Source organism: Salarias fasciatus, chromosome 6 (genome assembly GCF_902148845.1).
Source record: "Salarias fasciatus chromosome 6, fSalaFa1.1, whole genome shotgun sequence".
NCBI classification, from domain to species: domain Eukaryota; kingdom Metazoa; phylum Chordata; class Actinopteri; order Blenniiformes; family Blenniidae; genus Salarias; species Salarias fasciatus.
The window spans coordinates 26,635,492-26,648,600 of record NC_043750.1 but is presented as its reverse complement, the minus strand read 5'-3'; the positions used below and the strand labels follow the sequence as shown (position 1 = coordinate 26,648,600).

Below are 13,109 nucleotides of genomic sequence, written 5' to 3'. Positions count from 1 at the left end.
CATGCCGATCTGGTTCAATGGAGGAGCACAACCAGGCAACATCTGAAGGGAACGCCGAGTGAAAGCTGCAAATTTCCTCTATTCGCCAGAACGAGATGAAAGGCCTGAATATGGGAGTGTGCGGAGCGAAAGAGGGACAAGAGGGGGCTGCGTATGAGCAAACCCAGGGCCCTGACACCCGGGGCACCGTGGAGGGCAGAGCTCTGAGAGAGGGCGAGCAGAAACAAGTAGAAACGACTGAGATGACAGGGACAGAGACGCTCCACGGTCGCAGCAGGAAATTCAGCTGTTAGCATCAAAGCTGCTAATAATGAATCTGGGCCTTTGTTCTGAAGTGCGCCGCCGCTCAGAACAGAGAGCGTCGGCACAAACAAAGTCGGCGTCGCTTGAAGGTAGCAGAGATAAAGCGACCGATGCTGCAGGGTGGTCTGTGGTTTCACAGCCCTCACTGAAGCCGACGGTTCAAGCGGAGTACAAGGACCACAGGGGTCTCGCTTCTGAGAGAGGACATTTGTGACAATCAGTCTTTAGAGAGAATGTGTGTAATACAAGAGACTAAGCACGCCGTACTTTTATATTTTAAACAAATGCTGCATTTTGAAGATTAGTTGATTTTTGTAATCATGAAGACAGGAAGGAGAAACAGCTGCTGCTCTATTTGCGTGGCATACGTGTGTTTTCTAATGATTTCACCATAACGGCATCATTCGCTGCGGCATTCATCGGACACGGTCTATTTTCAGGTTTTTCGTGTGTCAGAGGGAAGGATGTTGTTTATCGTAGGTCACGTAACCCCCCGGAGAGGTGGAAGCAGCGACCACTTTCCGTATGAGGCACAATCTGTCAGAAAACAGAAGTGACACCCCTGAACGCTCGCCGCGTCCTCCTAATGTGCGTGGTTTCACGACCGTGTTGGACAATCTGGATTTGTTAACCAGCCCAGCAGGCACCAATAAAACCCACCTAGGATTTAAGATGAGTGACTCACACGTAATCCGTCTTCTCTTTGTGGCTCGTCCTGACAGTTGACTGGTGGAGCATTGAAACGGGTTTGAATACACCTTTAGCATATAGAGCACTTAAATCAAGCAGAAAAACATTCACTGGGGGAATATTAGTTTGAACAGCTGAAAACTGTGCAAACAAATGACAAATAGAAAAACACACAAAGAACTGTAGGAATTCAAAGGGGCTATAAACAAACACCGAGGTGGATGTGAACGAGGATATTTGGATACTGTACAAACAACGAAGCGACACAAGAATAATGAAACCATTGTGCATCAATAGGAGGGACTGTTAATCTGCCTTTGTCATTGTTTCTTCTAACACTGATCGAAGGGACGAAAGAGGAGCAGTCGGTAAACGTATCACTTACAGTATATTTTGATTTGAGCTCTCAATACTGGCTTTTACAATAATACACAATAATATTCGTGTTGTTTCAGTTATTTGGAGTAAAAATGCTCTCGATACACACAAATAAAGCTCAGAGGGTCGCCAGCTTTGCTCTCTGCACTCTGTCACATCCATCACTTGATGTCATGGACTCTTCACCCTTGGGAGGTGGACTTTGTCCAAAACAACAAGGCTCTTAAGCTTCTAGAAGCATGACTGAACAGCAGAAATCCATCTGTCTATAATAAACAAAGAAACTGGTTGGTTACTATAAAGAAAAATATCACACATGCACAAACCTATGAACTGCCTCGACTGCGTTACAGACAGTAGTCTGGGTACAGACGGTTAGCAGAACTTCTGTTCAGCTTATTTCATGCTGTCCGGCCTCTGAACCGGACGTCTGGAGCTTTGCGGTGGTAAAGTGGTCATCCAAAGAGGATCTCTGCTCGTGTTCAACCGCAACATCAACGGTAAAGGAACGTCACTTTCAGTATACGGTGCATTTTCACTTCCTCAGCAGTCTGAAGAAGCTTTAAGACTTGGAGGCACATTCATTCAAACACACACACGTACACGCACACGCGCACGCGCACACTCAGACTCCGTGAGAAACGGGCTGTTCAGTGTCTTGCGCAAGTACATTTCAATTTATCGTCACTAAAAGGTGAGGAACCGAACCACCAGATTATGATTATTGGCATTATTCATTCCAATTAAAAAACTGCCACAGGTCTTCTACCTCTCCGCTCCTTCTGAACTAATCCCTTATTGGAATTCCTAACATGTACTTACATATTTAGCCTATTAAATGTGGCTTTTAACGGCAATTCTCATGATGTTTGTGGGAGTATTTCCATTTCATGCCATTTCACAAAGGAGTCAGCAAGAGCATCTGTTTGAGCTTTTGCATATATCTCAGCTAGGTCTTTGATTAAAGCTATAATTTTCTGCTTCACATCATCTGAAGGGGTCATGGTGAACATTAGCGGAATTAGATGGATTCAAAAGCATGTTATTAATAAAACCTGAAGTAGGATCAGAGCCGTGCGCTCCAGTAATGGCTTCATGTTTGAGCCCAGAGGCAGGGACAATAGCGTCCAGGTGCCGTCCACATCCTCTAACAAGTCAATTTGTCACAGATTTTTCTGAAATTTTAACACAATCCTGGACAATGAATGAATATTACTCCAACAGTGTTCCCAGTGTGTGTGCGTGAAGAAGACATTCAATCTCCAAACACTTAAGGAGGGCTCCCTGTGGGCAGAACGTTTCTGAACACTCACTGTGCGCACATTTAGAAGGATGAATTCAAAGCAGGATGGAAAACAGGATTATGTTACGTTAAACACCTGCAGTAAATGAAAACTTCAGGAGATGAAAGCAAAATGAGAAACGCTAACCCAACATACCAGATCTGAAGGTTTCCAGTGGAGCTGAAGAACATCTGAATGGTAAATCAGCTGAGTGAGATGGGAACAAATTGCCTGGCTGTATTACAATGTCATCTAAATGGTGACTTGAGATAGGCCCCACACACACACACACACACACACACACACACACACACACACACACACACACACACAACGGCAGCAGGCCAAAACCTTGAAACAAGACTCCACCAGAAACTTAGCCAGGAGACGACAGATCACTCGCAATGCAGATACCATCTACAAAGGCGGCTACTGATAGACTTGTTTGTTGCTACAACACTAACTTCACTGTCGCGTTTGATTTCAGGCATCATGTCAGGCAGATTTCTGTCACCTGAATTCAAATGTGCTCAATTTCAAACTAAAACCGCCTCGCTCTGAATGGATTACTCCATTGACAAGGCACAATCCTACTTTCCATGAATTTACATGACTTAGGTCAATATCAGCATTTAAATTTGAATTTTTAATGTTTGATTAGTGAAATGTACAAAGAAAATCTGCAGATGTTTGTGTCTGGGAAGCTAAAACTGTGGAAAAGTAGGTTTAAGAGATTCTCACAAATGAAAATTGAAAACCTGAATTATATTTATACCAATTGATCGAAAATACAAAGATTGTTTATAGGTCTAGGGATCGATTCCTCATCACAACCATAGAAATTGCGCTTGATTATCTAGTGGTTTGCAGGGTGTCTTATTCTTAGAGAAGGGGACATTTGGAGAGCTGAAAATTAAATGTCACTCCTGTTATAGAAATGCCACTCACTCAGTTCATAAATTCGTCATTTTCAAGCAGTGACTGAGAGGTTCGCCCGCTCTGCTGGAAGACATAACCTTCACTTTACAGAAGTTTAATATTTGATGGCGAAGCAAACGATACACAGAGCGGAGACCTTTCTCGCTTTGAGTAGCTAGAGAGAAACCAGTCGGCTTCTTCCTGATAAGGCAGCGTCGTTATTTATTTAGCAGGTGAGAGCATAGATTTATGATAGAGGAACGGCTGGTCAGTTTTTCAATGGACGCTGAAAGCGCAGGAAAAACTCTACTGAGCGCCATCTGCGCTTGCAGCCTCTGAAGTATCTCTGACATCCCTGTAATCACTCAATTCATCATTTCCTGTATCAAAAGCTGTGACAGTAACAATCAGACGGGATGGAAATTACAACCCGATGTGAAAGCGGAGAAAGGGGGGGCGGACGCGAAGACGATAATGTCAGGCTTACGCGAACATGCGAGGCCATCAGCGCTCCCGACACCTCGGGCTGACTCACTGCTTAGCCTGGTTTCACCCAGGAGGAGGAGTTAGCACTAAAAGGCCTGAGAGCTGACTGCATCCCACTCCGGCGAGAGGAAATCACATGGAGGAGTGGGTGTCGGATTGTTAGCGGTCCTGCCCAAAGGGGAAGAATTGATTTACGTGCGGGCCGAAATGTATGTGAACATTAGATACACTTGTAGACAAACAAGGTGCGATGAGCTGTCAGCATTTATGAGCAGGGTGAGTAATGATATAATTAGGATCACTTGACTGAAACCCTTAAGAGGAGAGTTTTATTGTACCGCTGTAATCACAACACCGTGCATGGCGGTGACTGTCTTTAACCCCGCGCAGGGCTTTTATTGATACACCAAACACCGCAGTGTTATCTCAGGATATTCCAGCGCTTTGAAATCAGAGCGAAACCCCATTTTCTTCTGTTTACACAAGATCAAATATGAAAAAAAAGTTACACTGACCTAAGGGTGACACACATTTCACCATTTCTGGTTGTGAAATTCGAGAATACATATCTGTGAAAGTAGCCACCTAAATGTTATTTAGCACCACTGTCATACTGTATTGCACAAGATTCAACAGTGCATTTCAGATGGAGGATGCACAAAATGTCTCAAAAAGATTGAAGTTTTTTTTTTTTTTTTCTCTCCCATCGGTGCATCAGCTCGAGGGAAAAGCCTGAAAATAAACTAATCAGTTTAATTTTAGATTTTCCGCATGAAAAGACAATCTTCTGTTCAAGCTGACAACGATAAAAGCTAATATACTCGCGGAATTTCCCTAATTGTGCGTTCGGTTTGATTTGTGCTGAAAATGTGCAATAAACGTGACAGAGTGTTTGACTGACGCGTTACAGACCGTCGTCCGTTTCCTGTTTGTCCGTACATGGATGAAAAAGGGCACGACGGAGAAGTGGATTTAAAATAAAATATAGAAATGCATCAAAACCAGTCCTTTTTTTTTTTAATCAAGGCACCAGAAAACCACATTACTTCAAGTTGGCTTACATTCACAGGTGATCATTCTAAAGCATGTGACGGTTGCAACAGTGTTTCAACAATGCAAGCAACACAAAAAAAAGCTGCAGCAATTCACAGTAATGCATCCTGTTACTTCAAAACTCCACAAGGTGTTCTGTACGCATTTCTGCACGGAACTTGAAAATCCTGCAAAGCGCCTTTGAAGTTCACACCTCTCCTTTGTTGTTTCTGTCATAAAACTGAGCAAACATGATCTGCTTTGCAAATTCAAGAAAATACAATGTATTATCATATTGTTACATTTTGTATCTTTTTGTGAAAATGAATAAAAAAAAAGTTTGGAAAAAAAAAAAAAACATGATCTGCTTTGCTACCTGAGCACACGCAGGCAGACTCACACTTTGGCAAGCCCACTGATTTCCACATTAGATGAGACACTCTTAAGAGTTAAAATGGCAGCGAACAGCAAATCACCCTCCAGTGATGTTGGTGATCTCGTGGCCGAGGCAAAGTGAAGGAAGCTTTTCTTAACTGCTCGTCTCTTCTGTGTCATTTTTCTCCCACTGTTTTGGTGAAATTGCTTCACCTGCCACTCTCGTCTTCAGCTCACACAGTTATTCCCCCGCAGCCTTCATTTGCTTCATCCGAGTCAAAACGCTTCCTTTCAGCAAGATTTTTTCTTTTTTTTCTTTTTTGTTCTTTTACAAGTAATGGTAATCAGCTGTTCAATACCACATTAAACTTCAAGTATGACTGCAGTTATCCATATTTTACAACTAATGGCGATCGTCCGTTAAAGCCATTAATCATTCTTGTGATTAAACTCACTTTGTTTGGACACATGAAATAAATCAATATGTAAATGGTCGAACCTCTAAATTTGACTGAACGTAATCAAAACATTGACTGCTGGCAGATTTATTAATGATCAGCCACCTTCACAATGACAGGGATATTAAAATGTCCAAACTGCACAGGTTAGAAGCACACACACACACACACACACACACACAAGAACACACACACACAAACAGGCTTCGTCTGAATGAGTCAGATGTTTTATCTGCTTCGACTTACCTTGGCACTGGAATCCTTGTTTTCCAAATCCCCTGCGAAAAGAAGAGCAGGCTGGAATGAGCAGTTGTTTATTATCACTGTTTCCGACACACACACACACGCGCACACATATACACGTGCAAAGTGACTCAGTTCATTCAGACATGCTTTCAAGCAGACGTTCATTCATTCCAGTCAACGTTGCGTTGCATATTTCAAGTCACTCTTAAACAAAAGCGTTGCAGAGCATTGAGTTTGTCATGTTTTTTTTTTTTTGCTGTTAAAATGCCACAGGGGAAAGAACGATGTCTACAAAGGGATGTTTTCCGGCTCTACGTGGAGCGAAGTGACTGCTTATTGAACGGCCTCCATATCGACTCCATCCAGCTCCTTTTAAGATCAACTGAAAGGGCAAAACCCGGCTGCTGCTCCTGTGTCGAAATTGAGATGAGTTAAATCAGGTTTCCACATCTTTTTGAAATCTTTCCTGTGAACTGATGTTGTTATAACGATATATATAAGGAGGGGCACAGGGCTTTCGGCTGTCGAAATTGAAAAGACGCCTGCTTTTGTATGCAAACGTTTAGCTACACTGTAACGTCAGAGATTGGAGACGGGGGCTGAGGGATTTCTTTGAGACAATCCGAGTGGCTTGAGTGGAAAAAGAAAAGCCTAATAAATAATTTGTCAACATCAATATTGTCGATATCATCACCTACTTTCATTACTGAGCAACAACTCATTTGTCTTTTCGGATCTGAGGCCACAGCGAGCGCGTGCTCTGCAGGAAGGAGTGCCGCCTGCTCGGGCACAGGTCATTATGTAAAACTCCCCATGCTTAAAAGCCAGTAGCAGCAGAGGCCCTGAGAGCACACGCCCACTTCCAGCAGTAAAGGAATGTTCGGTGCTGTACATGTGGGTGTAACTCTGCCAAAGCCGTCTGCAAGTTCACTCCTCTCACATTTAAGATGTAACCTAACAATAAGGCCAAATCAAACGCTGGAAACTTAGTGATTTAACAGTATTTTGAAAACGTATTCCATGCAGATTCACACTGGTTCGGGGAAATAGACCACAAAAGAGCGAAGATAAAAATAAGGTTTGAAAATGTTCATATTTTCAAGTTATGATTGTCTCTGTGAGGCAGTGATGGAGAAAATGTCACATAAAGGCTACAAATTGTGCTTCTACATGACTGATATACTACAGAGTTAGTGTGAGAGCTGCAGAAATGGACCAGAGATCCACATTCTGCTTCAGCACATCTGCTACAAGGATTTATGACAATCATAGATGCTCATTCACAGAAACAGACTAACTGTATATCTCTAAATTTTAAACAATGTGCGCTTCAAGATACTCTCGATAATAGAGCCATCCAGGCTGATTTCAATTGATACTTCGTTCAAATGTGCTTAAAACCACCGTCATCCTACCATTACCTGTGAAAGCCAGTAATTTATTTAGAAACTGGCTGGTGTGGGGACGGGGGCTGCTTGTGGCCCACCACCAGTTGCTCATGTCTAACACACACAGGGTGCACATGTTGAAACACTCCTTCCACATGAGCTCATGCTGACAATAAATTGCAGACAATATCTATAAAAATCTCACAGGACCAGAAGCGTCCAATTGAAGGCTCAGACAGTTCAGATATGTGTCATGAAGGGAAGCCTTCTCATAAAAAGGCTTTGACCAGGTCCAAGAGCACGGCTCATCTGGGAATAGGACTGGAAGTGGATTATAAAAGCTTCCATTAGAAGCATGTTTGTTTGTTTGCTGAAGGAGTTAGAGGAGATCTGCGGATTTTCAGGCAATTTCAAGTCCTAAAATACAAAGCAAACAGTTGATTTTATTATATTGTTTCCTGATTCATACATATAAATCATGCTTGACTCTCTAATCTAATGCTTTTCAGAATAGATAATTAAATCCAGTTTAACAGTAATGAAGGCAGCAACATAACTCCACCCATACGGGAGTGACTGGGCAGAATCGCCACAAAAAAACTCTGGATCCCTGAAGTGAAGGGAAGCCTCCAGGAAACTGGGGACTCCTGATCCAACACCTCCAGGCTGAGAGACTCCTCCAGTCTGCAGCTCCAGCCGCACAAAGTTAGTGTGAAGTTACATCATCGACTGAAGTTATCCAACATGCAACAGGCAGCGGCAGCAGGCAGGCAGGCAGGCGGCGATCGGGGGGGGTGGAAGTGGAGGTGGGAGACGGAAAGCCTTACCAGATGAAGTCGGTGCAGTGGCTGCAGAAAGTCGGCTGCTTGAAGAAGCGCGCGATGAATTTGTGGTTCTTGATCTCGTGGACGTTCTTTTGCCTCAGAGCGCCTTTCCGAGCGAACCTGTTCGCGACGTCCGCGGTGGACGACTCGTTGAAACTTACATCAGCCATGCCCGCAAGAATCCGAAATTAAAAATTATTAACAAAACAAAAAAAAAAAAAAAAAAAAGGAAGAAGGGGAGAAACGACTGAATGCAGCAGCCTGGTGAAGGTGTGATCGGAGCCTCTCGGTGTGGAGACAGCGGCGGGAGAGGCGCTCTGCACCGGAGACTCTGGACCGACTGTCTGAGGGCTTCCCCTGCCTGTGGATACAGCACCGAGCCGCTGCTCTGACAGCACTGTACACACACACACACACACACACACACACACTGGCACGCACTTACTGACACGCGCTCACACACACACATACACACACTGACACATACACACACAGAAACCCACTGCATCCGATCTGCACCTTCACAGTAAGATTACATCCTCTTCTGTATCTTTCAAAAGAGCGCAAAATATTATATAAAAAAAAGGTATGCAAATACTGTCAGGATTTTGATTATTTATTCAATTAAAATCAAGACCTGTACAGCTTGCATGTGGATTTTTGGAAAATTGCTTTTATTTTAGTGTTTCTTTGAACGTCCACCCATTATTCTATTTTACATATTTGGAAATATGCCGTTTTTCACATGCGGTGTAAATGTCAGGCTCTTTGGGTGATGGGCTGCGCAAGTAAAGATCTAACTCCATAAAAAATTTCCTTTTTCTACCTTAAAGGAAAATGATATATTCTATGTAATGTTAATCTGTTCACACCAGAGCAATTGTGTTTCAAATAATTACTTAAAACTGACCGTACAGCTTCAAGAGTTATTTTATTCTATAGGTTGTATATCCCAAAATAAGTTTATATTGTAAACAAAAAAAAAAAAAAGAAAGAAAGAAAGAAAAAGGAAATCAGTAGTAGGAAGAAATTAAATCTTTAATACACATAAATGATAAATTTCCATATTGACATTTCTTGACCGGTTTATCCAGTTCAGCTGGAGCTGATCCCAGATACACAAGAGAGAATGCTTGGTACACCTTGAACAGGTGAAGAATTCCTCACAGATTTAACACGGAGAGAGAAAACCACACACATATATATTCACCATTCATTTGGGGTCGTTAGAAAGGCCTTTCCATGGATGTATGAATTGATGGGCTTAGAGAGAATCTGTTTTTCAGAGTTCTAAATCAGTTTACTACATTGAATATGGTTTCTGGGTATGGTTTGTATCTACGCTTTGAACAGGTTGCTGTCCATCACAGCACCAACACAATTCATGTACTGACACCAGAGGCCAAAGTCAACAGTTATCGTCATTGTGATGTTGAGAAAAAAAAAACATCAAAACCATGCCATGTTGCTGTGGGGTAAAATACTGACCACTACATTACCTGGATTTGCTTTTCATTGACTGTATGTCACTTTTAAAGGAAATTGGGATGATTTGTTTCCTCACTGTTAAAATTGTCCACCTCAAAATGTCTTATAAAAACAAATTTGAAAGGTACGCCAAGATTTCCTTGAGTCTGTGTAGCCTTTAATCTCAGTTTCTCTCAAAATCTTAGTGCTGCTTAGATAACTACATGAAAACAAGAAACATCGGAAGCTTGAACCTATATAACAATACAGGTTTTCTACATCTGAACCTGTCTTGTCACACATTTGCGGCTTGTTGTGCACTTGGAGCCACACTTGAGCAACTATGAGCAGATACACTAATGGTTAAATTAAAAAAGAATATAAATCGACTTACAAATGTCCTGACTCTACAAACAAGTCTAAGATCAAGTTCAGATACTCAGTCATTTTTTAAGGGATTGCTTCTGTCTAAAACCTCAATAGATACCAGGGGTGAAATGCTTTCTTCTTCTTTACTGTTTAAACGCTTCACCGTTTGATATTTTATTTTGAAAGTACACTTCCTGGCTGCAGTCTCTGTGTGTTTGTGCAACTTGATGGTGCTCCTCTCTGTTTCCTCCTCTCTTCTCAAGCTGATGTCACTCAACAGGATCTGCTGTGGGAGGGAGGAAGAGGGGAGGAGGAGGAGGAGGAGGAGGAAGAGGAGGACCCTTGTCCCACAGCAGGAATTTAGGATTGGGGCGTCATCGTGTGGAAAAAAACCTGAATTACAAATTTCTTCATGTCAGAAAAAAGAGTGATAACCCTCAGAAGGAGACCAGAGACCTGTTGCACAAAACCAAGATCAGCGATTAAGCCGGGATATCTTGATTATCCTGGATGAACTAATCCCTGATCCCGTTGCGCAAAAGTGGGAAAGTGAGGTTTGTTTTGACATAAATTACCATCGAGATTTATTCTGTTTGTCATCCTGATCCAGAGCAGGATAAGTTCCAGGATTTATTCAATCTTGTAATTTTTTTTCAGTCAGAAGTCCCACAAATGGAAACCAGTTTTTACTCTTTTGCTCAGTATACATCTTTATCACATTCAACCAGACCCACTGATCAGTAATTCTATCATTTCAGATACATTATACATTATGATTAATGCATCAATCAAACTTGGATGCATTCATTTATTTTTCTGACTAAACCCAGTGTGCTTGACTCAGCCGACAGGTGAGGGTCATACAGTGACCTCTGAACTTCCCGCTTTTTTTTTCTGCTGACTCCATAATTTAAAACATGGAGCTTTTTGATCAAATGTCCACATGTTGGAAACTAATTGATGCCTTTGCAGGACAGAGGAAACGAGAGGAGCCGGACAGGAGAGTTTGGGGCGGGGGGGACGGGGACCACGGGTGTCGGGGTGTGGGGTGAATGGTGCTGGCACTGAGGGAGTGATGCGGCCGCCCGACAGGGCCTCATCTGCCTCCATGAGGACTTCCTTTTCCGGTGGAGAGAAGGACGCCAATCTGGTTGTCGTGGTGATTCCGTGACTCTGTGATCAGTCATGGGGGTCTTTTTAAGAAATCTCGTGCACGCTCTGAACCTGGGTTGGCTTCACCTGGCTTGATGACCCCGTGTGCTTTATCCTGGCTTGATGTTTGTGCAGCCAATTAATCCTGAACCCTCTGGTTCTGGACTGGATGTGCCTGGATCACTCACTGATCCTGGATGAATTAATCTTTTGTGCAACAGACCCCAGATCTCAGCTGAACCCTCTCAGTACAATTTTGTTGAAGGCATTAGACATCTTCAATCAGCTGTTCCACAAAAGCCCAGCGATACTTATTCCCCGTAGAGCTCCAAGAATTAATGTGAAGGTGCATTTAAATAGTCCTGGAAGTGGATGGTGGCCTCACATCCCGTCCTTGTGGTTTGTTTTCCCATTGTGTTTCTTTTCCTGAATGTTTCCCTCCTTCATGTTTCCCACAGTTTCATGTTCTGTCATGTTGTTCAGGTCAATATTACTTGTTTGCTTTAAATGTTTTCTTATCAGCTCATATCAGTGTTACTGTAGTTTCATGTTCATGTATAGCAGTAATCTGCTGCTAATTCTCTTATTTGATAATGTTAGCCCAGTGCTGTATCAGTCACCTGGTTATGTCTGTTGTTTCACCTTCATGTTCCACATCTGTGTTTTCAGGTATTTTCCTCACTACTACTGTTCAGTGTGTTTTTAGTTCATCTTTGTCCAAATGTCCCACCCTGATTACCCTGTTGACCCTTGTTCGACTTTTGGGTTTAAGTTGTCTGTTTCATCTGTTTTTTACACTGAGAAAAATCATCTGAAATTGATCTGAGTCATGCAGCCTCCTGGTGAATTTCTGTTTAAGTTTGTTCTTTTTCCTAAAGCCAAGACTGGGCATCGAGATTTTGTTTTGAATTTCTTGCTTTGCCTCTGTTTCACATATTAAGCTTGATTGCGCTTAGAATTCTGCTCCTAATTGGTTTTAATCTCACTCATCATTGCCTCTTTGTTTAAGCTGATGTATTCTTTTCCATTCAAACTCCTTTTGTAGGTATACTTTTCCCACTGTCCACTGCAAAACCATCTAACTATGGTTCATCCCATGTTAGGTTGAAGCCAGATATTTACAGGAAATGACATCCTGTTCAACAGAAAAGTATGAGACATGATTATTAGAAGAAGTAGAGGGTTTGACACAGTATTAGTGGTGATCAAACAAATTGCACAACTTCACAAATATTTTCACTTCCTTGTAAATTGGCCAACATTTGATATTGATTTAAACCACAGCATACTCACAAGGATCGTTTGGCCTAAAAGGAACATTTTTATTAACACAAAGTGTCGCAGACATTCATGTCTTGGTTGGAATTGCTCTGAAATTGTTTGTCTCTTTATAACCGACCACAGTCACTGATCAGTTCTTAACCAGAGCATGAAATGCTTTTAGTAGCATTTACCAAAAAAATGTACTTTGTCTTTGCACAGCGTCTCCTGATCAATATTTGTCCGTTGATAACTCACTGTGCTACTTGCACTTAAATGAAATCCATGTTATCAGTCAACTCTGGGTAAATATACAGAGGACTTGTGACCTTTGTGCTCAATCAATGGGAGCTGAAACTAGGATTCGATTGGTGGGGACTGTTCCCTTTACCCGGGAGCGTTTTAGCTGAGCCCATCACCCCCCACACACACACAAGACGACCCTGCAGAGACCCATATGATGAAGATGGCTCCAACTTT

General features: G+C 42.3%; 1 protein-coding gene across 3 annotated transcripts in view; it reads right to left on the bottom strand.

The window, feature by feature from the left end:
* The window catches only part of prkcaa (protein kinase C, alpha, a), a 142,328-nt gene extending 133,573 nt beyond the window's left edge, over positions 1-8,755 (bottom strand). For all 3 annotated transcript variants that reach the window (XM_030094649.1, XM_030094650.1, XM_030094651.1), the window contains exons 1-2: positions 8,385-8,755; positions 6,170-6,201 (exon numbers count right to left, since the gene is read on the bottom strand). In XM_030094649.1, coding sequence (XP_029950509.1) covers positions 6,170-6,201; positions 8,385-8,551 — 199 coding nt within the window. In that variant the 5' untranslated portion in view covers positions 8,552-8,755. The remainder of the gene's footprint in view (positions 1-6,169; positions 6,202-8,384) is intronic.
* Between the last annotated feature and the right edge of the window lie 4,354 nt (positions 8,756-13,109).